Below are 26696 nucleotides of genomic sequence, written 5' to 3' on the forward strand. Positions count from 1 at the left end.
ACAGCCTGAACTTGTTGGACCTGCTGTGAGTGGGTTTGGACTAAATGGTAAAGAGAAGGTTACTAGATGCTCTTGGATGAAGGACTTAAGTGGCTCACAGTATATTTTGCTAGGATGAGTCATCTATTTATAACCATATGACTGAAGTCTGGAAGTAAGTAACAGAAATTGACCCAGGAATCCACTTTCAGATATTTTTGCCCTTGCAGACCTAAGGTCTCTCAGTAAACTCTTGGTTCTCCTTTTTTGTGGTGATAGTCCCTTCAGCTTTAGTGATAAACTGTGACAATCTCTATCATCCTACGTCTTTTAAACCTAATTTTCAAGTCATCTCATAGGTCGGCCATAAAGAAAAACATTCCATTTTCATTTCAGCCTGTCATACATCAGATCTGCAAAATCATAGTAGCTTTTTTCGGGCAGCAAAGAGGCAGGAGATAAGGCAGAGGAGCTGTAAAGGACAAAGGGATCTAGGTAGCTCTCAAGAGACAGAGAGAAACAAATACATTGTAGGGTTTACCCTGATAGGAAGACAAAGCCTGGAGAAACAGGAATGCAGACAGCCTTCTTGCACTTTGTTTTCAGTCTCTGTCCTAGACTTATTGCTGTTTAGTGAAATCACACTTTAGTGAGCTCTAGTGAATTAGCAGAAACTTCTTTAACAAGTACAGTTTTTCACTGAAATACTAAAAATACTACAGTGTTCTTCCCTAAAACAGCTTTTATGATTCCTCTTCCTGATACTAATTAAAGGTGAGCATATACACAGGATCCTTACAGAAATATAGTGGTCTGTAACAGCAGTCCAAAGACATTGGTTTTAGCAAGAATAGTGAAGAGAAGAAAATCTGGAGGTGTCAGTGAGTGCTGTTTGGGTTGGTTTGTTTTTATTCTTCTGTGTGATACAGCAAAGTTTTGAACAGTAGATGGCAGCCAAGAAATTTCCTGGTTTCATTTTTCAGTTTGGTTTCCAAGTGTATTAAGGAAGATGGGTTTATTACCACAGAAGAATATCAGGAAATAAATCCACTCTAGGTACTTCATTAAATCTAATTTTTATACAGGCATTGTGTTAGACTTGCTCTTATTTTCTCCATCCCAGACTATGGATTTTTTCAGCTATGAATACATAATATTTATACAAATGCAGTGTGAGGGCAAGAAGAAAGATGCCTCCAAGACAGAAAGTGGTCACTCAGTATTTTCACCATTTCTGCATGGTGTGGTCTTTGTTCTCTCGGATCCTTTCCACATCTATGAAGTATGTACGTTTGTAAGTTACTATTATTATTCTTGCTGGCAACTATTTATTCGTTCTAGGGCCTGCTAATGCAAAGTGCTGAGCTCCTTAATTCTCTTGCACTGTAGAGGTCTGAGAGCATTCAAAAAATAAAATCCCTCTTCTGTACTAATACTGTGTTCTTTACTCCGTTTGGAGTAAAGGGAGTATTTCTGTACACATACTGTGTTCTTTACTCCCTATATCCTTGATGACCTTGGTAAAAGGATTTTTTGTTTGTTTTATGGTTCCTCATTTGCTGATTTTAGAAACTACAGCAATAGAAAGCATCATCTAACTGGACAACCAAAACTGGCTCACATACCCCAAAATGGAGTAGTTAGATTTTATCCTGGTAAGGTATGGAATGGTTAGAGCAGCAAAACACATCACCTCTGGTATCATACTTGTATACCAGGTATGCGTTGGACAAAAATCTCTAACCTATGGGCTAGGCTGGAATTAAAACTATTTGCTCAGGCCATTAAGGTCGTTGGAGATGTTTGGTCATGGATACCGGATTCTCTGTTGCTTCTTAAAAATATGCCTTCCTTCGTGCCATTCTGTGCACAAAAGCTTTCTAGCTATGGCAAGGCTGCATTATCCCCTTCCACAGATGCTCAACCAAATATGCTGCCCTCCCTGATGGTCTGAAATTGTTGTTACACTTTAGCTTTCGTAACTGACTTCTTTGGAGAAAAAATGGAGGTTAAAGCTTTAATAATACACTTAAGATGACTTAATCTCTTCCTTTTCTTAGCCGAACAATGCAGGAAGGACCCTGACATTTCTTTCCAAGTCTGAAACAATTCCATTATTCTTCAGGATTTGTGAAATGGCTGTTTAAATATAAGTGATATGGGATTAAGTAGCTCTTGCGTTTTGCATGTGTTTGTGAATTTAAGACTGATAGCTGCTAACAGTAAGTGTGATAAATTGAGAAGTGCAGAGAGCACTGGTGATGAGGATATCGACATCCACTCAGGTAAGGCTTTGGTGCTATAAACTGAGTTGTGTAAGCATAAACCAAAAGGATTTGAGCAGAAAGTATCAGTGATAAATAGTATAGTTTAAAAAATACTGGGCACATTAAATGTCTGTGGAGTTGGAAAGACTATTGAGAGTAGAAACAAAATTTCATTGTATTTCTTGTTTGTATACAGACTTCAATAACTAATTTTCATGCTGTGATTTGATAGGGCACGGTCTTGTGCTGTGGAGAGCTAATCACAGTTTATGAGGAGGAACATGTCTGAAAAACATGGCATTAGTCTCATCTCTACTACAGTGAACAAGGGCCTGATTATTATGGAAAGCAGCCAGTGCATAAACAATGATGATCTCTGACAGCTTAATATGCAGGAACATTTCTGAGCTTGAATAAGAAATGTGTTCCTAAGGCTAACTGTGGGTGGATCTATGTCATCTAAACCCCTAACCTTGGTGATTTTAACAGACTATAATATTGAAAATAAAATGGTCATAATTTTGTTTGCTATTTAAAAAGTCAGAAAACAACTTGTATTTTATCTTCCCGCTTTGAGATTTCTGATTACTTTCTATGTAACAAATATTCCAAATATTATGGAAGATATTCAAAGGTAAAAGTTGACCTGGTCTTTAAGCTTTCTCTGGGCCTCAGCCTTGGTCCTCTCAGCTTGTACCTGTGCACACCGGCACATGTACACACATGTCCTGCTTAGTAAATTACTTAAGGATAATCTAAATAATGCATTTGAAAGTTCTGAAATACTTCAGAAATGTTTCGGTAACTTTGGGTTACCTCTGTGATTCACTTTGATGCTGTTAAGGATGCTATAATCTTGAGAGGGTCTTCAGGTACTCAGGTGTCACCAAAGAAACCCAGCAATTCTGGATCAGTCTGAAAGTAAATGATCTGCCTCAAATAGGAAAAAAGTTTGAGGAAATTATGAAAAAGTGTTAGTTGCTGTTTCAAGAAATTCTTGAGTTTTCATCTGGAATAGAAGCCCCACGTTACTGGACAGAGACACTGCAAATGATGAACATGACCACCTGACACAGGACTGGAAGAATATGTTTTCACTATTTATTCTTTTGTTACAATACTTCCAGAAATGTGTAAATTTGCTGCACTAAAGCAGATCCAACCACCAATCGTATCACTGGACCTGTATCTCGAAGAAAAAAATTAAAGTAGTCATTTGCTATGTCTTATCTGTATGAGTAGAGATGAAGCAGTACTCCAAAACAAGCTGCTTCCTTACCTGCCTTGTGTCCAAGTCTTCCTGATTTTTGTGTATTGTTCTCTCCATTGTTGTTAAATCTCCCATTTTTCTTAGTCTGGAGTCTTGCCAACTTTTCATCTGCAGTGGTTTGTCCTGGATTCAGAGTCCTACCCAAATAATTGAGCAAGATAAGTCTTTGGATCAACATCTATGCTTAAGTCAAGTTTTCACTTTTCCTACATTCTCAGTTACTGTTTGGGACTGATGCTGTGTAAACTCCATCCTGGGAAGTTAAATAGAGATTTATCAGAAGGTACTGTCAGTGAGTAAAGTGGGAGAAGGTAAGATATGGTCACAATAGAAGATAAATTAAATGACCATGGCCATGAAGAGATGGTGATGATGAAGGAGAAGAAGTAACTTGTTAGGATTGTGGAGAAAACGTGAGAATGCTATGTCATGTTCACTGTGCATCAGTTCCTTACAATACTATTTTTAGGTGAAAGAAGGTTAAATATTTAATCTTGGGCTGATGGTGTAGGAGCCTAAACCTCACAATGCTCAACAGACAATCAGATGCAATAGAGAGTAATATACCTGAAAGGTGCCTTTGTGAGGCAATGAAAGCAACTGCTGAGAACTGATTTTTAAAAAAATCCTAAAGTAAGAGTCTCTCCTTAAGAAGAAAGAAAAATACAAAAAGAAACAGCGAGAAAACAGTTTTCATGGGAAATACTGCATAAGACAGAATTTGCCAGAGACTGACAGGTACTTGATGGATTTATTAAAAAATCACAAGTCTGTGACTGACAAAACCACTGTAGAACTAGTGTTCTGACTCAGGAATTCTACTTTGCAATAATCTGCCTATATCTAACAGCTGATTGATAGCAAGTTGTTTTCAAAGGATTTAGTCTTCATTTAGAGTAGGGTTGGGCCATGAGACTAAACTCCTTTGGCACAAACACACAAACATACTGTATATGAGAACATATGGCTTTTCAAACTTGCATAGCAGTTTTTCCTATAGAGTTTCACCAAAGCCTGTCAACAATTTATTACACGCTGAATCAGTATCTTGTTTATTTACATCTACATTGATGCCAGCACATGTTCCCAGGTGATGTGGGAGTCTACTGTTAAACTGTTAGAGCAGCCTCTGGCCTGCCTTACCTCATTACAATTAGCACTTACCAATAATTAATTCCTGGGCATGTTTAGGGAGTTAATGTAAGCCAGGGACTGTTCTCCATAAGAAGGAAGTTCCTATCTCCTATATTGGAGGATGGAAGTGGAAGGGTGCTGCAGTAGTACTACAGGACAGTGACGGTGTCTCAGCCAGACAGCAGTCTCGAGCACATTTAAATGAGTGATATAGATGTAGTCTTCAAAAATTTGAGGAAAGTATTTGAGGAAAGGAGAGGGACCTGTAAAGGAGAATTAATTTCAAATTTCTCCCCTTTTTTTTTTGCCAAAACTAAATTGTATTGTTTGGTGTTTTCTCAAGTTTGTGGCATCCACAACCTAAGACAAGTAGAATTGTCTTTGTTTTCACCATTAAAAAAAATTATATTAACCTGAAAAGTTAAAGTAACCTATTACGTATGGAGGGGAGCCAGTGCGAGCACTGCTGAAAGGCGGAACCACCTAATGTAGAAGTCCAGTGCATCAGACAATGCTAGCTATTAAAATTACATTTTCTAATCATGCTCAGTAAGAAGTTTAGAAAACAGCATCTATCCTTCCTCTTTACACAACCTGTGCACTTCTAAAGCAGGTGCTTTTGGAAGGGAGAAGAAGAGAGGGGATGGGATGGGATGGGATGGGATGGGATGGGATGGGATGGGATGGGATGGGATGGGATGGGATGGGATGGGATGGGATGGGATGGAGAGGGGGAAGTTGAAGTAATTTTTCTCAAGACCTTTGACATACAAAGCCCCAAAGTTTAGCTCGTGTGTATGTAAAACTGCAGTTGTGAACGAACTTCAGTGAAAACTCTAATTTCACATTAGTGCTGCAAATATTATAGTGCTTGAAAATTTGCTTGTCAACATGGATGCTTGTCTTTGTATCTTTACTAACATAATTTAAATATTTTTAGCATTGAATCTTTAATAAAAATAGCATATGAGTCTTGCATATCACAATACAGTGTTAGTCACATTGGACTTAATTTAAATGTAAAGAAAACCCTTTTAAAGAAATAATGAATTAGACTTTTCAAAATATTAATTATGGTGATGTTTAAATATTTGCATTTAAGCTAATCACATTTGGTTTTAAATAGAGAAGAACATTAATCAAGGAATGCATATTAGCCATCATGTTTTGATTAACAACATAAAAAATGCCTTGAAGTCAAACTGCATTTTCAGTTCTTTGGTTTAGACTAGAAGCTGATTATCAATAGCGCTAAAAAGAAGCTAAAAATCAAAATATATTCTGCCTCTAATTCCTTATGTAGCTTTTCTTGCCTGTCCTAGGTCCTTTCAAGGCAAATGTGGCAAAGGTATAATAGTTCATGTGTTTTTCTGACTGATAAAAGAGAAAAAACCCTCATCTTGTTTTATGTTACTTAAAATGCAAGTGCTATTTTTTCAATTCTCACAGCAGACCAGTATTCCTGCAGTGGTCTGCTAATAAGCTCACTAGTGAGTTCTGCTGAAATTCACTTCTGTTTGAACCTGCCCTTGATGCTGGGCTGTCAGATGGAGCGTGTTTATGAGGCAGATAATGATGTTTGCAGTGGAGAACATGTAAGTATATATGTGGGCACACAAGTGAGTATGCATATGTATTAATGTTGCCGTAGAGTGGTTGTCTAAAGGAAATAAGAAACAGACAGAAAGAAATACTGTTGTTTCTAAGACCACTTAGTACAGTGTACCAGATGAGCTCTCTGGCCAGGCTTTTTTTTTCGTCTAGGCCTTCAAAGTGGCTAGAATTTGGGAGCACTTGTTTTAAGAACATAATTTTTTTGATGCATCGGGTTTGTCAAATCAACCAACTTGAGAAATTTCCTCCTCTTCCTCTGGTTGCTCATTTCTGCTTCCATTTTACTGTTGTTGTTCTAATAGCTTTGCTGATGCTATTGTTTGTGGGGCACAGTCCTAAAAACTTCCTAGGCACATGAGGCATTGAGTTAGCTGTGCTGCAAGGTCTGAAGCAAAGAGCAGCTCAGATCCATGTACTGCCAGAGCATTTGTGTAACTGCACCACCCAGCATCGGTGAGTGGGTTTGCTCTTGTTTCTGCAGTCCTATATAGGGATCTCTTTACACTGCATTTGCTTATGAACATGCCACTTAGTCAAGATTTGGCTAATTTGGTCTTCTACGAAGCAAATGATAAACACTTTTAGGTGCTGTGGGATTTAAACAAAACTAAAAATTTCTTTTTTCTTTTGTTTCACATAAGCAAAAAATCACCTTTGATTAGTGAAATACAGCACCAATGTGAAAAGCCAGCTCTGTAACAGTGAGACATGGTTCTAGTGAGGATGATTGTATATTTGGGATTAAAATGCAGAGGATGAAATTTTGTTTCCTGAATTTGTTCCCAAAAGATTAGCAAATATTTAAGTGCTTACATAAAGGAAATTAAAATCATACTTTTTAGTTTAAATTTCAGATGAGCTTATTGTGTTGATATTCCAGTGTTTTTATTAATAATAAACACATTTAATAAAAATAACCTAAAAATATTTGAACTCTAGTATATATACTCACAATTTGGAACTGTAAAAATTCAAAATACATCTGAGATCAAATCCTGATCTGTAAACATAAAGTTTTTCAGGTTTCTTAAATATCAGCCTTATGAGAATGAGCAGCTGCCTCAGCAAAATAGCGTGCCTTGTGTTCTTGACAGTGGCTTGCGAGTGCTGGAGGATGGCTGTGTGGGTGGGTGATGATGTGAATGTCTGCGTGAAACTCTTGCATCTGCCTGTTTGCTTTTCAGTTCTGAGGGAGAGGCATTAAGTTTTTGCTATACAGGTTTTCTTCCAGAAGGTTGGACCGAGATTTGGATCGCCAGTAGTGTTGCCTCTCATAATGTACATCAGGCAAAGATTTCTTTGGGGGGGGAACATTCATGGTAATTGTGCAGTATTCCCAGTATCTCACATTACAGTCAAGATCTACTGACTGATATTACTGTTCTTTATTATCAAATCAATGGGAGCATCTGAAAAACAAATACCATATGCTTGAAAGTATCGTAAAATGTGAATTCTTGCAGTTGGTCACAGTCAGATATGTATAGCTTTAGATTTGGGTTTATTAAATCCATCGAGCACTAAAGGACGGAGGCATTCATACAGGTATGTGGGAGCCGTTCACTCCGAAAAGTGACTCAGAAGCCAACTTGGGGATGTAATTCTGAGATTGAATTCCAGTTCTGTCATTAATTGAACAAATGCAGGACATGCTCAGACAAAAGTTGAGAAGATAAGTTACTTCCTTTTTTGCCTATGTTAGGACTGCAAGATTGGTGTTTTTAGGTATGTAATACTGTGGTTTCACAGTTCAGGACCTAAAAAACTGGTCCATGGTGGAGGAGTTCAAGGACAAGATTATTGTAGCTGCTCTGTTCTGGCAACTCTGAAACAAAAATCTGATGGGTTTTTATTCTCTAAAGGATGAATTCAGGAAAATACTAATAACTGGCATGTACACAAGGCTGGGCTTAGATAACACAGTAGTCCCATCTAACTGTACTGTCCATGAAAGTTAACAGGACTCCGTTTGGAGCTATGACCACAAAATAATGTACAAAAACATGAGCTGTATTTCATCAGCGTGTGGCTTCTTTCTGTACAAAGCATTTTAAGTACAGAGCCTCTAATCTGGTCAGAGTAAAGAGGAAAGAGTTGATACCACTAGTTAGGAGAAGCATGATCTGCAGTCACACAGCATGTTCATAGAGTTTGGAATTAAGAACTATGGATTAACAGGTGCCCCTCTATAGACAGGGTTTGTTCCTCTCCATGTCTTCCCCCTAGTTTTCCCTCTCCTTGCCTGATAAATGCAGGTGCTTACTTAAGAAGATGTTTAGACGAGAGCCGTAGACACTGAAGAATGAAGATCCCTTTGAGATGTTTGTTCGTTTTACTCATGCGTGTCCCTTATAGCATTTACATAACTGGTTCCAGTATCACTTTTTCAGTAAAATCTCATCTGGCATAGCAATAGTTTTTCAGATTTTTTGCAGAACTGAAACAAATCTTCTGACATTATGGTCAAAAGGCAGTTTAGCCAACTGGGTGACTCTGGGGTTTTCCTCGCACAATAAAAATAGCTTAAACTGATTCAAGTAAACCTCTGCTAGTCCAATCAAGGAAATACATTGTATATGATACTTCTCAAATGTTTTCAGTGGATGTAACTCTGTTGAAGTCAATTTGAGCCAACTCAGTATCTGACCAAAACATATTGCAGAATGACAGATAAAATCAAAATCTTTCTGTCTCCAGGTCTAGATTAGCTTTTCAGCAGTGCTTCAAGTCAGTTCAATTCTCTTTTCACCCAGCATTTTTCTGCACCGAAATAGATTAATCTGCAAATTTGCAGTTTATTAGCTGAATGTGTATTTCAGACTTCCTGTTACATGGCACTGTCTAGCTGCATCTTATTTTTCAGTCCTTTGTCATAAATAAATGGACAGTTGTGGTTGGACTACTTACTTAGGAAGTATAGAAAGTCTTTATTTTTTTATAGTTTTTATGGATAAGTATCCATTTGCATATACGCTTTTAACTCCCATTTGCAAACTAAAATTAAAAAATTAGCTTAGCTCCTGCTGAGGCCTATGCAACTTGGCTGTTAATCTTACCAGAGCTCAGGCTTTTCCTCTGGAGAGCAGAATTAGTAAAAAACTGGTACAATTTGAATTGTAATGTTCTTCTCCCTTGTAAGTTTGGATCATGCTCTCAATGCCAGTACAATCGTTGAACTACTTACAAGAGAACATGTGTTTCAGTACTGAGCTTTTATTTGTACTATTGGATATTAAAACATAATAAGAGGCAGTGACTCCAGTGGCATTTTACCTATACTGAGCCATGGCTATATCTAATAATGGACTACTTTGTCCATTTGATTTAAAGACCTGCCTCAGGGCACTGGCACCTCTGCAGTAGATGCATTGCATGCCACATATAATAGAGATAAAAAGAAATTGGTACTTCCTATAATTTTAACCTGGATGCCTCAGGTGTGTAAGTTATTTTGTTGTAATGTGTACACACATAAAATTGTAAGGAAATGTCTTCACTTGCTCCTCTCAGTAAGAACATACGCAGCAACTTCTTGTTTTCCCCTCTTTAACCATTATGGTCTGCATTCATTGTGGTATCAAGACTTAAGAGAAAATACACAATGGTTTAAATTGTTTTTCCTTTTTATAGTACCCAAGCTGCTAAGTGCCTGGGATTGACTTTATCAGTAACTGGAAAGTGCTGTAGAGTTTCTAATTTACAAAATTTAGGATAATGTTAGAGAAGTCAGCTAATGGTCATCTACAGTCAAATATTTTCCAAATGTAGAAACTTTGTTGGTAATAAAAGCAAAATGAAACAAAACCCCCACAAAAAACCTTTCAGATTTTTGTTTTATACACTCATCTTTGTCTAAAAGCCTTTAGCAGTATGACTATGTAGTTAGCATTTGGTGTTATTTGCTAAGAAAGTTATTTGAGTAAATTTAGATACAACATTACATAAGTGATATTTATAATTTATATTGGTGCTGGAACTATTTGTAGTCATGTAGCTTTGACTTTCCAGTACACTTGTCACACATATCTAAAAGAGAGTGATACAATTTCTTTAACTGCATCATTATGGTTAAAGCAACAAAATTTGTAAGCTTGAAGTGGCCCTCAGACACAGTTTACAGGTCTGCTGCTTACTAAAAACTTCCAGTAGCGACGTCAATGAGAGTTGAAGCTTCTGCATTTGTTTTTTTAGCTAAAGAGAAAAAAAGAGAAAGAAGTTAGGTATAAGAAAGAAAATCAAAGCATCTACATTGATGCTAGGATTTTGCATGTGCCTTGGTTTTGGCACCTTCAGAACTGATTGCATATGAAGTGTACATGAAGCTTTAAAACTCAGATAAGCAAAGTACAGAAATACAGGAATTTGAACACAACCCCTTCCAAGTTACATTTACAGCTGTTTTTCACAATAAGACACATACATAGCTATGTGCATATATATATAAAAAATACTGCTGCAACTGTGCAGTGGGTCTATTAAATGTCATGCTCGTAGGTGAAGAGAAAGCAAAATTTTATATGTATATATATTTTTTTTTATTTTATTTTTTTAGTTTATGGAGTATTTTGTAAGTTTAGGACTCCTTCACAGCAATTAATGCAACCACACTAGGGTAGTTGGTGATGGTGAGTACCAGTTTACATAGCAGAATTTCAGTGCAAGGAGTCTTCATGGAAAATGTTATTATATTCTCCAGCTAAATTTGAATGAATACAACTGCATTTGTTTCTTCCCGAGAGGCATTTAACTCCTGTTGCAAAGGTTAATGAAGTACTGCTCATCATTTCTGCAGCAGCTCTCATAGCATCTTCCTCTTCCAGCTAGAGTCCTACTGCAGATCAAGCATCTTCTTGGGTATGAGAGGGAAAGTACTTACATCTAAACTTAAGAACTTGATGTTTGAACAAATAAGCTGTCATTGTAATTTGATGTTTGAGCAAATAAGCTGTCATTGTACTTGTTACTTCTGCTCATTATCTGTACATATTCTTTAGAAAATGGACTCTCACGTGGCCATCATGTTCTTTGTGTCTCTGTGTGTCACACAGACCCACACTTACTCCTATGCCACCTGAGAAGCATAAAAACATGACAACGAGGTCATAGAGAATTGTATTTGCCATGAAGAAAAATAAAAAACCATACTAGATTTCAGGCTTCTTTTTTTCCCCTAGCAGGCAAAAACTACTTCAGAAATAATTGTAAAAATTTACATTTCTGGTGATGCCACAGTAAATAAGCTTTAGGTCATGCTGGTTTGATTTGTTTTAACAAGTTAGGGTCTTTTTTGGGTTTTGGGGTTTTGGTGTTTTTTTCTCCCTGTTTGTTTGGCAGTTGCTCATAGGTTAGTTTTCTTCCCCTGTCTTAGGACTTCAGCTACAGTAGACATATAGAAATGATGAAATGGCAAAAATTGATAGTAAATAAATATTTTTAAAAACTAAATCCTGGTTTTAGTGTAAGTAATTGAATGTGCCTCTTCTTTTTCTTACAGAACGGTTTACACAGTATGGCCCTAAAAACCTTAGACAAGCCTGGAATAAGTAAGTATTTTTTTTTAATTGCATTTTTGACTCTTCAAGGATACGATTCATGACAAGTTGAAGTTATCATAGCTAACTTAAAATGGCTCTATTCTTTTCAAATAAAACAGATTTGTATTGCCAATTACCTGTAAATAGGGAGAAACTGCATAGCATTGTATTTTCTTCTTGGGGATGTTAGTTGACAAGTGTATTGAGCTCATGGAGAGATACTGTATTATTGCTTTGGGGTTTCAGTTTTGAATTTTTTTTCTCTGTTCATCTATAACAATTAAGAAACTTTTAAAGAATATATTGCTAATCAACTTTTGAGTGTTGTTTCCACATAATCATGCCCTGTCGCCAGGTCCATCTGGTCATACTGTGTTATATCTTAATTATCATGAATGAAAAAAGGTAATGTGAATTCACCATGCTTTTTTTTTTCTTTCAATGTTTCCTTATTTTTTCACATTTACATTAGATGGGCATGGATACATAGGTTTTATGTTCAAAATACAGATAAACCAGGGATGCCTATCCAATCATCTGTATAAAGGTTACTACTACAAAATTTCTCAGCATATGTAGAATTTTGTAAACAGGATATTTGGACCTCACTGTCTTGAACAACTAACATCCTTTATATTTTGAGAAAGCATACAGAGTTTGAGTTGGATGAGCAGGATCACAGCTATATCAACAATTTGTCATGCCAGAAAAATTGTTAGAATTTTTCTACTCTCTTTTGACCAAAATTTTTTGCAAAAAGGCTAAGCCTTTGCTGCACCAGCATTGCTGTTGTCTTTCTGGTACTAATTCAAAATTTTATTTTTGCCTCTAACTGGCTGTCTTGTTGGTAGTTTACCAGGGAGTTCAAGAGATGAATCAGCAGGAAACTAAAAGATCTCTAAGTTCACCACTGAAATTGAAGATACAAAATGTTTTGGTGAAGGAGCTTCCTTGCTATAAAGAAAGAAATTTATTTATATGAGTAGAAATCCAAATCCTTTTTCTATATATTAACTTATTAGCAATGAAGTGTGTCTACAAATGCAAAATCCATAGCATGGTCATTTGTACAAGGTGTGTTTAGGTTTATACTCACTTTGCCATTCTGTTATTTTTTCTCTATCTGCTCCTTCCCAAATCAATTCTGACTGAAACACAAAGGTTATTTTCATTTAAAAAAACCCACAATGACTTTTGAAATTGTGGTTGACTGAACAAGGAGAAATCTCTTAAGGTAGCAAGATTATTGTTAAAATTAGGTGTTAGTTGTTGGATGTGACACCATTGATGTTCATCCTTTGAGTCTAAACTTGTATTTCTGCAGTGCCAGGGATCTTTCATGACCTTGTACCTCACTTTGCAGTACTACTGGATCCTCCGTGGTTAGCAGTAACTTCCTAATTCCTGCAACGAGGCATAAAGCTGACACTGGCTTCAGTGCAGGCCTTCACAAAGGTTAAGTGTCACTGGCTTGCGTTAATTGACTTTTAACAGTCTATAGAAAAGTTCCTGGCTTGTGCAGTTCAAACTAGGAGCCTAATTTGGTGGGGTTTGTGGGTAAATCCATCTCCTATTTCCTGTAGATGGAGCAACAGGAAGATTAGCTTCACTTATACTTGGCTTTTGTGAAGATCTCAAACCACTTTGCCAGTTGTTGTGATCCTTGCAGGCATCTTACAATGTTTGACTCTACCTCAATCTTACTGCTTGGAATAATGCAATTTCCTGAAAGTCACAACTTTCCTTTTAAAAATGAAGTCACTATAATTGTCTGTATTCTGTCCCTTAACAATCAACAAACTTGCAAGTTCATTTTTAATTTGAAAGTAGTTAATGAAATCCAAAACCTTGGAAGAAGCAATTATATTACAACATAGGTAATTAGATCTGGATTGGGAAAGGACAAGGAAACTAATATTGATGTGAATGTGTTTCCTTGGGGGCATATATTTGTGTAAGTAATGCGAATAGATACTGGCATGCTATTCTATCCATCCTGCAGGCCTGGACTGAGCATTTCTATGTTTTACCAGCAGTTAAACTGTTAAAATATACAGTTATGTATTAATAAGTACAATAATGGGTTTGAATTTGAAAAGTTGCTGTCTTGTATTTCCTTCAAGAACATTACAGGAAATTTCTGTTTTCATATAATAGATTAAAAAAAAAAAGAAAAACAACCAGTTTGCTTAAAACAAAGCCTCGGTTACTCAAATTTCCTAATTGACACAAGTTGTGATCACATCACAGGCTGACTCAAATAAAACCATAGTTTCTTAAATTCTAAGAAACCTCTTCAAAAATATTTATATATTTTCTATGCTCTGTGCATAACGGATTTGCAATTTTTCAGCATAAATGAAGGGACTGAAAGACTGAAAGCAATGACAATACATAGAGTTCAGTGCTTCATTTGTGTAGTTCTACTGTAATAGGAAATATTCAGTGCCTCAAAATTATATATGATTCACATTTGAAATGTAAAGGATTTTCTCTTTTTCTAGTGTAAATCTTTATCTGTGTGCTGTATTAGAGTGCTGTTGCTTGCACAGCTGTGGTTAAGGATGCATAAACATTTCTGTTTAAGACATCATATTCCCAAGAGTTTATAATTCAGCTGTAAAACTTAACACATGGATAGACCGATTCATTCTAGAAATTTTCATTCTTTCTTATGGTGTTTCAAAAAGCAGCAATCTCTTAAAAAAAAATCCTTTTTAGCTTCCTGTTTTAATTGGTTGAAGATTGTTGATGACACAAAATATGTCTCATTTAGAATTGTTTTAAGGGTAGTTGGCAATAAACATGAGACCCTTGTGGTGAAAAACATACAGCCTTTTATTTTTAAATATGTATTGGTTTTGTTACAGAGTTACTTCCTCTCAACGTCTTAGTACCTTAGAAAGACATACCTTTTTTGGAAGGATTTACGTGTATGCTTAAGATGTTCTCCTGTTACTGCATTTTATAGGGGAGGGGTTGAGATAGAATGAAATTTAAGAATTTTTCACACAGAAATTGCCATAGGAACTGTACCACAGAGCACAACATTGAACTTCATGCTCCCAGACTGGAAGAGTACACCTTTAATTTTCTAAACACAATGAAACTTTCACTATCTACTCTTTCATCTTTCAGGCACAGGCTGGCCCTTTATCTTGTTTATATATATATATATGTGTTTTGAGGTCCTGGCATGGAAGGGTGAGAATGTGGGTTTAGAAGTCTTCAAAGAGGCTTTTACCTCAAAATTTGTGTTATAATTCAATTTATATAAGGGGAAGTTACTAGAAGGAAGAATAATACGCTTTTAACATCTACAGAGCCAGCTTCATGTCTGTAAGGTAGATGGAAAAGAGGCAAAAAAATCCAACCCCAAACTTCCGAAAAAGCCACAAATGGTAGTCTGGAAGCAAAATAATTGCACCTGACCAACTGTGCCAGCTTCTACAAGATATGAATTTTAAAGGCAAAGCAAGACAATGGAACAATATTGGACACAAGCCAATAGCTCTTTAATTCCTACTCTAATTGGAAATTAGCTAAAAGTATGGAATTTAACAGCAATGACAAAGTGAAACCCAGCAGGCTCATTATTTAAGTCAGATCCCTAAAATTCTTAAAATAGAATTGGTCAACATTAGAGGCGACTTCTGTGAAGTGTTTGAGGGAAATAATGTCACTCCCACAGTGAATTAAATTCTTTGGAGACTTCAACACCAAATTCCTTTACTGGTTGTCAAATTACTGAAAGATTATAGAGAGTATTTGCTAGATAAGATGGGGTCTACAAATTTTGTAGAAATGCTTATAAAGTTAGGAAACAAAAGTTGCATTGACGTTTGCTTCTGTCTAGTAAGAAGCTTCACCTACACAGCATGACCTAACATACTGTGGAATGTAATTATAAAATGCTGGTCTAAAAAGAACTAAGATGTGGTAATCTGATCTTCCTATAGAGTCCATAATGAATTATATTTTCACCTTTTTTCCTGAACTTTTCTGTTCAATTATCTCCACACAATAAAAACCAAGAACAGCTCTGCCTTCAGAATGCAATGCAACCTCTTTCAATTTGCAAAAGCTTCTCCACAATAATAAACCCTTACAGAAGAATAACAAAAGAGAACTAATTATCCTTGTGTATATTTGGTAGGATATAAAAAGCTTTTTCAGATCCTTCTGTCATAATGGGTTGTATTGTGAGAAATTAGGTTGGAAAGAAAAGGTGCAGTTAAAAACTAATTCTGCTCTGCATAAATAGGACTACTACTTCATAATTCCCCAACATGGCTGTATTTATTATATAAATATCACTTTATTCTCACATCCAGTCCCACTACTGGGGATTTCTTCCTTTAACAAGATGGCCTCTGTGCTTGAGACCTCCCTTCCTGAGGCCAGGGTGTTTAAAAGTTGCATTCCAGGATGGACTGCCCTATTTTGGGACTGTTACTCAGTGAAAACTTCCTGAAGAAAGCAAAGTGAGTGAATAGAGACGAATCCATGCATTTTGAGTCTGTATTTCATTTCAAGCATGGTACAGACTATGGAGTTGCTTAAAGCAGAGACTTGGAAAGTCTTTTTGGTTTGGGGTTCTCTTGTTTTTTTTTTTTTAAGAAAATCTTTGCCTTAGTGGGATTTTGGCTAAAGAAAAAGCACTTTTCTAATGGTCGCTTTTATCCCTTTACCTCTTGTCCCTTCACCAGCATTACTCATTGTAACTTAGTCTATCATTCCACTGAAGGAATACTCAAGCTCTCTAGCACAGTAGAAACAAAGAGCTTTAGTGTTGTCATTGCAGAAACCTTTCTGATGGATAAAGCCGACAAATAAGGATTTCAAGCAGTACTGAGCAAAGGTGGGCTGGCTGTATGCTCTGTGTGCAGTGTGAGCACATTGCAGGGGTGCGGGGGCTGGCCCCTCACTTGCCGGCCAGGAGGGATCAGGGATCACGCTGGGGGAGCAAGGATGGAAACTGGACACAAAATGAGAAGATTTTTTAGAAGTATTTGTGATTTAGAGGCTTATAAACCTGCTTCTGGCTCCCGATGGTTTGCAGTGATACTGCTGCACTGAAAAAAAAAAAAAAGCCATTTTGGATTTCTCGGTTTTTTTTTCCTATTTCCCACAAATACCTCGTTTCCTGAGGGACCTTAGGAATCACGTCACGACAACACCTGTGTTAACCTGGTAACACGAGCAAACACGAGCAGCCGTTCCGGTGTCTCCTGTCCGTGTGCGCGGCAAACCCGCTGCCCGCACCAGGGGGCAGCGCCGGGCGGGCTGGGCGCGAGTGTTTCCCGACACCCCTTTTTTTTCGTTTATGTCACTGCTCGTTGGGGTTTATTAAATTAATTTCAGGGTGGTGGAAGCCGCCTGTTTGCACTGAAGTGCCCTTTTTTGTGCCCGCTTAGCTCTGTTTTCTGTGTGCGTGGCACCACGAGGGGCTCGGCTGCGGGCGGCGGGGCTGAGCCCACGAGCGCTGTGGGCTCCGTCAGCTCTGTGGTGAGGAATTACAGGATACTGATTGAAGCCAAAGACCGAGGAAGATCTCTAGAGTTTCTCTATCCTCTCACCAAGCTGAAAAATCCTTTCTGATTTATATTCGAATCTTCCTTTCAAATTGGAGCAACCGTAAAATGCTAAAATGTTACACCTTTTAGGGAGATTATTCCTAACAGACCTCATTGATAGAATATTTATCCTGACATTTAATTTATTTTTACTTTATTCTAAATTCCCCCTCTTTTGTGTTGCTAAGCTTTAAGTATTGTGTTACATCCTCTTGGCCCAGTTAAAAATACTAGTAAGCCCCCTAAACTCAACGACAAAAACCCTTGTCTTCTTTTTTTTTTTAGAGTACCAATAACTATGCTGTTTCATTAGTAAAATTACATTGTTACTGTCCTGTATCTTTCCCATCCATGACAGCCATGAAAATACAGCTCAAATGTACATGGATGGTCTTTGTTGTCTTCTGCAACATTTAATTCAGTATCTGGCATTGGGCTAGATTTTTTTGGCATTATTATCTCTGGACCTATCCATATTCAGGGTGGTTTTTCCCTGGAAGTAATTGTTTGTAGCTTTCTATGCTCTATCTTGTTCGTAGATTTTCTGCCCACATATCTCATTTCTATTAGCTTCTTTTTACCAAATTCTTTTTCTTTTATGCTGTTTTCAGCATTTAGTGTCGTCCAAAAGTTGAATCAGTATGCAGTGTATCCCTTAGTCTAGATCATTAATAAAGATGTTAAATAAAACTGTGACTAACGCTATTCCCTCTGGGACACAGCTGGACACTTCTCTTCCAACTCAGTACATTGCCACTCATCATTACCCTTTACTTATGGTCTGTCAACCAGTTTTCAGTCTATGAGATGGTGTATCACATCCCAGATCTTCAGAGTTTGTCCACAGAGCAAGATTTTTTAATAGAAATGGCATCAAACGTAGTCTCTTCTTGTTTTGTTCCACCAATGATTATGCCCATTTTAAAAAATAATTTATCTGATGTCTTATTCATGAGTCACCTCTTCTTTTGATTGCCATTGTTGTCTTATTCTTTTCTGAAATCTAATTTTGCTTCCATGCTGTCTGTTTTGTTTCTCCTGTATTTTGCTTCTATATTTTGTGTCAATGCCCAACAAATATTTGCCAAGGTTCTATTATTTGAAAACCAGAAAGGAATTATGTGCATACATTTATATTTTTTTAAGTCTAGTACAATACTGTAGAATGCAGAACAAAATTAGATAATGTTACAGAAACTTAGCTACAGTAATAAATGTATAAAGAGGAATGAGGAAAGAGAACTAAGTATTCTTGTGTAGATTTCCTGGAAAGACTTTTAAATGGTGCCTTACATTTGTTTGCTATCCTCACTACTTCCTTAAGAATTCCTTAAGGTATTGAGACATATATCAGATAGACATGTTTATTTGGTTTTTCCAGATATGATTTTTTTCAGTGTATGTTCTTCATTAATGTTTTTGAGTACTTTCTGATCAACTCTTCAGATGTTTCCAGTTTTTCTTTCTCCTTATGCATCTCTGCATGCCAATGTTTTATTAACTTCTCAGAATTATGTTTTTGGTTACTCATATGTTGCAATAGTGTCTGTGTTCATGTCTTGGTTTGAAGTCTAATTCTTTCTGATTGGAGGCACCAGGCATCATTATTTAGTCACATTCCAAATTCTACCCTTTTGCTGGAGTTCTGTACTGTTGACTTTTCTGCTGAGATCTCTCTTTTCCAGATAATGACATTGCTCACAAAATTGAATCTCTGAGATGTGTTTTAAAAATATTTGTTTTAGGAATTGAAGACATACTGTGAAGGCAGTAATATAAGTGAAGTAGACCTTACTGCTGGGTCTTTCATTATTTGTATGTAGCCGTTAAAGGCAAGAGTTTTCTAAACTGAGAGTCAAAATGATAGGCACCTTGAGAACTGGGTTGGCATTCAAAAGTGCTTACTGCTAAGCAACTGCTGTTGTTGTCCATGGTTTGATATTGTCCTCTGCTGTTTGTCTTGTATTACAGATAATTTTTCTTTAACTGAATAGTTTCTTTGATTATCATCTTAGGATTTCAGAAATGTAGATAATTTTGAGAAATGGTGCGGGCAGGCAGTAAGTATAATAATATGAATAATGCTACTGAGTTTTGTCACCACTGGAGGTAGTTTAAACCAGTCTCAAAACCCATGTCGTTTGGCTCAGTTGCCAGCTGGAGACTTACAGACAGCAGTTAAGATTTCTGTAGTGATACAAACATCAAAATTATCTTAGGTAAACACTTATTTTACTTTCTTTTATGATGATTTCATGTGGGGGTTTCAGCGTAATTGTGACCACCACCTTTTCTGTGGTAGGATCACAGGTATTCAAGTATTGCCGTTTATGGGCAACTCCTGTGACCGTCTCTCAAAATTCATTCAAGAAAATCACTTCCTTTCCTGCATTTTCGGTCGTGTTGCTTCATGTATCTGCCTCCAGATTTCTGACTTCTTGCCTGCCACATAGGACAGAGAAACAGGAATTTTTGCTTTTTCATGAGATTTTTTTTTTTTCAATTAGTGATGCAGAAACACATAACATTGTAGGAGACTAATGAAAACAGTGATTTCTTTCAGAATTTGAAATTATTTGCTAGCCAAACAGTTTTGTAATTGAATTTTGTGATTTCTTTAAATGACCTAGCTTAGAAAATTTTAAGCTACTGGTAGAGAATTTGTGAAAGATGCTGGCTGCAAGCAGGTCACCATATATGTACATTCATTGCCTGCTTGACCTGCGTCAAAATAGGAAGATAGGAGACTATAATCTTTGCTGATGCAATAAAACAGAGAGGTTAGATTATGTATCTTCAGCAACACATTGTGAATAACAAGCCTCAGTACAGGGCTGGTGCACCTGTTATTGCTGGAGGGCAAAGAGACAAGTGGTTCCAAAGGGAACTGACCTTTTTCTTTCAGGCACTGAGTCAATCCCTTATCCTAAGGCACACATTCTGCGTTAAAATTATTATAACTCTCCTGATATTAGGCTGAACAACAGCCTCTGGTGAAAATCTATGGAAAAAACCATGAAAAATATTGTGATGATGGTAGTTTGTCTATTGTTTTTAATTAAGTCTTTGTAGGAAATATATTCTGTAATTTTGAAAGACATCACTAAATTCTTCTCTGATAAAAATGAATTTAATTAAAGTTTAAAATAAAATTTTGAAATCTTGTTTGCCTGAATTAACAACTCACAAGATAGCAAAATGTAAACAACAATGTTTATCAGTGAATGTGATAAAAAATCCTTTTAAATTCTGTAATGTATAATACAGTGTGTATCAACTGGCTGCTACCTCAGCTGAATTTCTATCTGTAAGATCTGATTTACAAATAGACAACTTTCTGTTAAATTATTCACATCTCATAATAATTGATGTAACAGAGTTGATCTTATGCTGGTGCATATTTGATCATAAATTCAATGAAAACAGCCACCATCTTTGTGATGTTTGTCCAGCTAAATCCTTCAGTGAATAAAATAATAAAGATGCCAGCTGTGTTTGTTTTGTGATCACTGCTGCAAAAGAAGGCTGAAAATACAAATGAATAAAAGACCTAATTTTTCATGTTGGATTTATAAACTTAAAATCTTAGTGCAAAGAATTTAAATTGAAAAAACTAAATTTTTACTTCTGTCACATTCTCATAAAATTATTGTTTGCTTTTTTTGTTCCTATTGTTTAAGAATCCAGAATATTTTTAAAATATTGATATTATTTGGATCCAAAATTACTAAATGTAAGGAAATCTTGCAAAAATATATGAATTTTATGGTTTTCTCTCTGACATCATTGCATGTTCACCATCATTTTTGCACTGCTTCTTTGGTTAGATTTTTATAGCAGTCTTAAAGCTCTGTTTACTACTGTATATTGTTATTGTCCTTCAAACTTGATTTCACCACCCCAACATCAAAAAATCATGCTCCCGATTATTACTGGCCTTCCTTCAGAATTATGACTTCTGCAGAACACTGCTATATTCCTTTTATTTCTTTCCTATTTGATCCTTAGAGTGCCCTTGAGTCAAACTTGTTTCGCCAACTATGAGGGCATAAATTTTCCTGAGATGTTGACAGATAGTGTTTCGTGAATATCATTTTTCCATCAGCTACAACCTACATCTATACTGCTAACTAAAGCAGAGCCAGGGACTATCTTCTGGCCCCGAGGCCATGTGGCAGACCTTGGCTACAGCTATGCTAAGTAACACTTGGGTGTGCATCTCCTGTGGGCTTTATGTGGTCCCCAGGCAGCTGCAGATGCAGTTATTATTTCAGGGTTGTTCAGCATTAGATTTTTAAATCAAAATTTCCAGAATTACATAAGACCCATGTTGCAGACTGTAGGAATTGTGTTTTCTAGCATAATATATTTCATGCCTTCCTTGTAGGAGCCTAGTACCTGCCTCCTGTCGGGAATGGTGCCTGGCATGAGTTATTCCCTAAACTGTGTCTAGGAGTGGGTTTGGAGCATGCTAGCTGGTGTAGGCAAAAATAATCCGGGGTCAGTGTGGACATTCAACGGTTGAGCAATCTCCCTAGCCCTGCTTAATTCGGCAATATAGGCTTTAAGAGAGAGATTCTTACTATTCCCTGGGCACACTTGAGCATATTCCCAGTCAAGTTTCCTACTCTCATGGTAATGCTAGTCTTCTTTGTCACTTAGGCCTGAAGCCTTAGGGAGGCTTTTTATCTTTCTTTTCCTATCCCATGCATCCAGAATGCTATATACATTTTACAATATTGTTTTATTTCCAACTTTTCCAAGATACTTTTTTTGTCTTCCCCAACCAACTCTGCCACTCTGATCTTGGTTATTGTAATATAATTCTTGTGTTCACTCCTGATCAACATCCGTCTTCAGATCATACAAAAAGCAGCCAGTAAATTCAGTTTATTTTTGTGTATTGTTCAACTCTTATCCGAACACTGGCCATTTCACTCCCTCGTTTTGAGCTCCTTCTTATCCTTTTCAAAATCTCCATAATTTTGCCTCTTCCTCTCTTCCTTCACAAAGCCATGTATTTGCTCCTATTCCCTATTTTTATGTCAGTGATCCCTTTCTTATATTTAAGCATTCTCCTGTCCCCTAGATAACTCAGGCAGACTCATAACTGCTGCCTTCCTTTCTGGGAATCAGAGGGGCTTGTGCCCAGATACTGCATTTATCAGTTGTTTGTGGTCTTTTTCTCCAGGCTTCTTGTTCTCATTTTGGAAGCTTCTAGGACTTGTCAGTCTCAAATATCTGCTTTTGCAGAAGCTTAATGTCCATTTGGGACCCTAAACCAAGACCTAGATGTTTATTTACCGTCCCGTCAGATTCAATGACAGCACACATGACCAGACCTGTCACAGAGCTCCATGGATTCCACAATTCCATGTGTGCAAAATCTTTTGAAAATCCAGATGCTTATTTTGGATCATTAGACGTGGTCTGAGCTCTGCTGACAGTCAATTTTTAGTGACAGCTGGCTCATTGGGAAATCTGACCTTTAGCGGTCACTATTATAGATAACAATTTTGATTTTAGTTCTTAAATCACCTATGCTGATTTATGCCTAAGTAGCAGTAACTCCCTGTGTAGCTGTCTCTCTTTCATGATACTTTGACAGGATAGGATTTGCAAAAATGGTTCAGGGTTGAGTTCTTCCCTACTGCAAGCCAATTTCTGAATGTCAGCACTGCATCCCCACACATATGTGAGTACAGGCACTTAAAAGTCCACATATTTCAGTAATTGGTAGTTAAAATATATGGAATTTGTGGCTTGGTGCTTGACCTCCAAGCTGTTTATAGGTAAAAAGGCATAACTCTTACATTATATTCAAGCAACTTCAATATAAGTATGTGTGGATGTGTAATGTTTCACTTTTTTAAAAAAAACCAGTGCAAAATAATGTTCTGTTTTCTCCAAATTGCATTGTAGAGAGATCGCTGTTTTCTCCTTCTATGGTGGACTGCCTAAGAAACCTAGGGGTTTTTTTTCTGTCTTCAAAGTTGAATTCATACTTCCTTTAACAAATTAACACAAATGCATTTGTCTCTCAAAAAGTATTACTGCTGTTGGTATCGGGCACTGGATCTTCAGTCTGCCAGCTTCTCCCTACTTGAAGAGAACCTAATGTTCACTTTAGAAAGAATCTGTCTCCATTAATGTAAAGAAGGAGTGGCGTGCTAAATCAGGAGAGGGGGTCTGGAGAAGGAATAACACTTTCTGCACCACAGTGCTGATGTGAATGTAGTGTCCCATCCTGTGTTCTCTTCTGATGTCATCTGAACCAAGAACTGAGGGTCAGGGAGCTGCAGCTAGTTCTATATGATGTCTGTCTAAATGCAGAGGCATAATAATACATAATAAGGTATTTTTGACTGCATGGCTTGAATATATTGCCCATATGCTCTCATTATAACCACCTCAGTCTCCTCCTCTCAATGTTTACTAGTTCTGCATAATTTCTCTGTCATGTCTTAGCTTAGGAATATAGTTGCAAAAAGTTCAGGATGCCTGCTTTTACATAATTGCTTAGTCTCATTGAGTTCAGCCAGGCAACTCATCTACACTAAGTTAAATACATGCATATGCCTGGGGTCTGTCTTCCTGAGCTTTCTAGGCTTGGGGCATTCTCTCTGCCTCCAAATCTCTATCCACTTTTAATGAGCTGTATAAATAAATACAAAGTACTCCTGTTGGTTTCATATCCATAAAAATATATTTTGTTAGCAGGGAGGTATACAGTAATAGAAAAGATCACACCATCTGATGTTTTAGGGAGCTGTGGGAGGACAGGACGAGTAGCTGCTTCCAAATGGTTGATGGATCTGAGGCCCCAGCAAGACAGATTTGTAGGTTAACTGTGATAAATGATCTTTGGCTTCACTGACTAAAGCAAGGTCACCCTTCTCGGGGCACTGCCTGCATGCTGCAACCTTGCAGCAAATCCTTGTTGAAGAGTTCTTGAGCAAACAGACCAGTTCTTATTTACATTGGAATGAAATTAAGACTTCTCAAAGCCAAGATGATAAAATATCAGACAAGATGGTAGAGTTGTATAAAGTAGGACTAATGTTTACTTACTAGCACTTAGTTCTGGTTTTTTTTCCTAAAGGCAATAGGTCCAGAAAGACAGCTGGATAAAGGAAGTAAAGGAAAACTTAATTTACTACCCTAATGGGTGCACCTATTTGACAAATGTGAAAATCAGTTTGGTTTTTTTTTCCTTTGGAATATTTTTTGCATGGATGAAGGGTGGAGGAGGAGGAAAAGCACAGAGCTTTGACTACATTGTGTGCCAAAGGTTTATTTCAGCTATTTCTATGTTGGGGGTTGGGGGGGTTATTCCCTCCATTTTTTTTGGCTTATGTCCAGCCAGTGAGGAAATAAATATGTGAAGAAAGAATGCTATGGAATGTTAACTGCACTGCTGTATTTTCTTCCTTTTATCATGCCCCAAGATTCAGTGAAGTTGATATAAATTCACCATGCCTTATTTTAAAAAGCATAACAGAAAGGCATTCTTCCTTTAAGAGTCAAACTGTAAAAGGTGATTTTCTTTCACTCAGTTTGGTTTAAGCCTGTAAAAAGCATTAAGTGAAAAATCTGATATATTTGTTAGGGCATTTATTGCATTACTAACTTATATTTTAAGTTCTCAGTGAAACGTTTATAGAGAACATAAACCTTGAAGAGTTTTTGTTCAGGATTAAAGTTATATTTTCTCCATTTTCTGCTGAAATAATAGTTCATAAAATGATTGTTAGTAATTATTTCTAGCTCTGTTTATTTTCCAAGGATGTTCTGTTCAACTTGCTGAGATTGACAGCCTTTAAAAAACATTCACCTTGATCAGAAGATTCATGCCCTTTAAAGAATTTCCAAATAATCAAAAGCTTCTGATTAGATGTCACCACTGTGGTGTTGTTCTTCATTAATTGCACTTACAACAAACAAAGATGTTCCAATAAATTATAAATCTGGCATATTCAGTAATGGTCTTTCGTGGTGTAAGTAATGTGCTATGTCTTCCATAATTAGTATCTTTAATACTGGGCTAATTGGGATGCTGAAAGAATTAGGATTGGTGGTGGCATGTAAAATCAAAAAGAAGTAATTGCTAAATTCTTTCTAGGACAAAATAGTAAGGCATGTTCTAATTAAAATTTTTTCAGAAATACTTATTCTGGAAAATACCTGTATCTAAGAGAAACTGCTGAAAACTGAGTAAAATACTGTGAATTACTTAAGGTAACCTTCTTTTAGTTAAATGAGTTAGTTGTGGTTTTAAACAGTTGCAAAACACTGTACCCAGCAGTCCTGTTGCCTGGAATATCACAATCCTAGAATTCCCAGAAATTAAGGAAGTTACATGATTCTAAAACAGAAAACCACATTCTCAATAGCTTAGAGTATGTTATCACTGGCATATACTGTATATTTTCTGTTTAAATAAGCTTTTCTTCACTTTAATGTCTGCCATATAGACCCTTTATTTCTTTCTTCATTTCTCCAGCATATATTATCCTGGCAGAAAGATGCCTCACATCAAATGTAAACCTTACTCTGTATCAGAATAGTATAGAACTAGGAGGGGAAATATCTGCAATATTGTCTATGAACAGTATTAACTATCTTCCTGCCATAAGTTCTCAATAGTTGGTGCTGGGTTTGTTTGGAAGGTTTCACAGCTCAGCATATTTATTCTGAGGCATCAGTGCGAGGGCTAGCCCGGGTGCATGTCAGGCTGCAGAAGAACAAAACTCAGGATACTGTTAAGTCTGTTGTATATTGTCTGATTCTCTTTAAGCTTAGCATTTAAACATCAAATCTACCAAATTCAATTTTAAGGTAGTGTGTTCTGTAATGGTGTTAATGTTCTACTTCCTCTATGAAGCAAACCTTTCAAGCTGGATTTTACAAGCAGTATTGTGTGGAAGAAATATCTTGATATATCTGAAACAGACACAAAAACACATCAAATCTAGTGCAGAAAGATGTTCAGGGAGAAATATACTTATATCTAAGTTTTTGTCTTGAGTTGCATTCAGCGATAACACATACAAATGATTTTATGATCAAGCTGTAATTGAACTTAATGGCCATTGTCAAATGTGGATTGACTTGAGAGGCTGGATCATTTCATTGTCTAGCTTAGGTGTGACCAGACTGCGTCTCTGAAGCCTAATGTGACTCATGAGCAGTGTAAGCATCTTAATTCTCTGTTCTGAATTCAGGAGTTGCAACTATAATTATGATTTACCTACTGGGTTGATAGATTCTTTTAAAAATTTACCAAGTGTATAAAAATATATAGCTAGAGGTAAATCTATAT

The 26696-nt window shown here is 36.7% G+C and overlaps 1 protein-coding gene across 3 annotated transcripts in view; it reads left to right on the forward strand.

The window, feature by feature from the left end:
• CDK14 (cyclin dependent kinase 14) overlaps positions 1-26696 on the forward strand; it is a 314193-nt gene that overhangs the window by 216840 nt on the left and 70657 nt on the right. For all 3 annotated transcript variants that reach the window (XM_027749121.2, XM_027749124.2, XM_027749122.2), the window contains one exon: positions 11759-11807. In XM_027749121.2, coding sequence (XP_027604922.1) covers positions 11759-11807 — 49 coding nt within the window. The remainder of the gene's footprint in view (positions 1-11758; positions 11808-26696) is intronic.

This window comes from Pipra filicauda, unplaced genomic scaffold (assembly GCF_003945595.2).
Source record: "Pipra filicauda isolate LSUMZ 115617 unplaced genomic scaffold, ASM394559v2 scaffold105_size2325265_pilon, whole genome shotgun sequence".
NCBI classification, from domain to species: Eukaryota; Metazoa; Chordata; class Aves; order Passeriformes; family Pipridae; genus Pipra; species Pipra filicauda.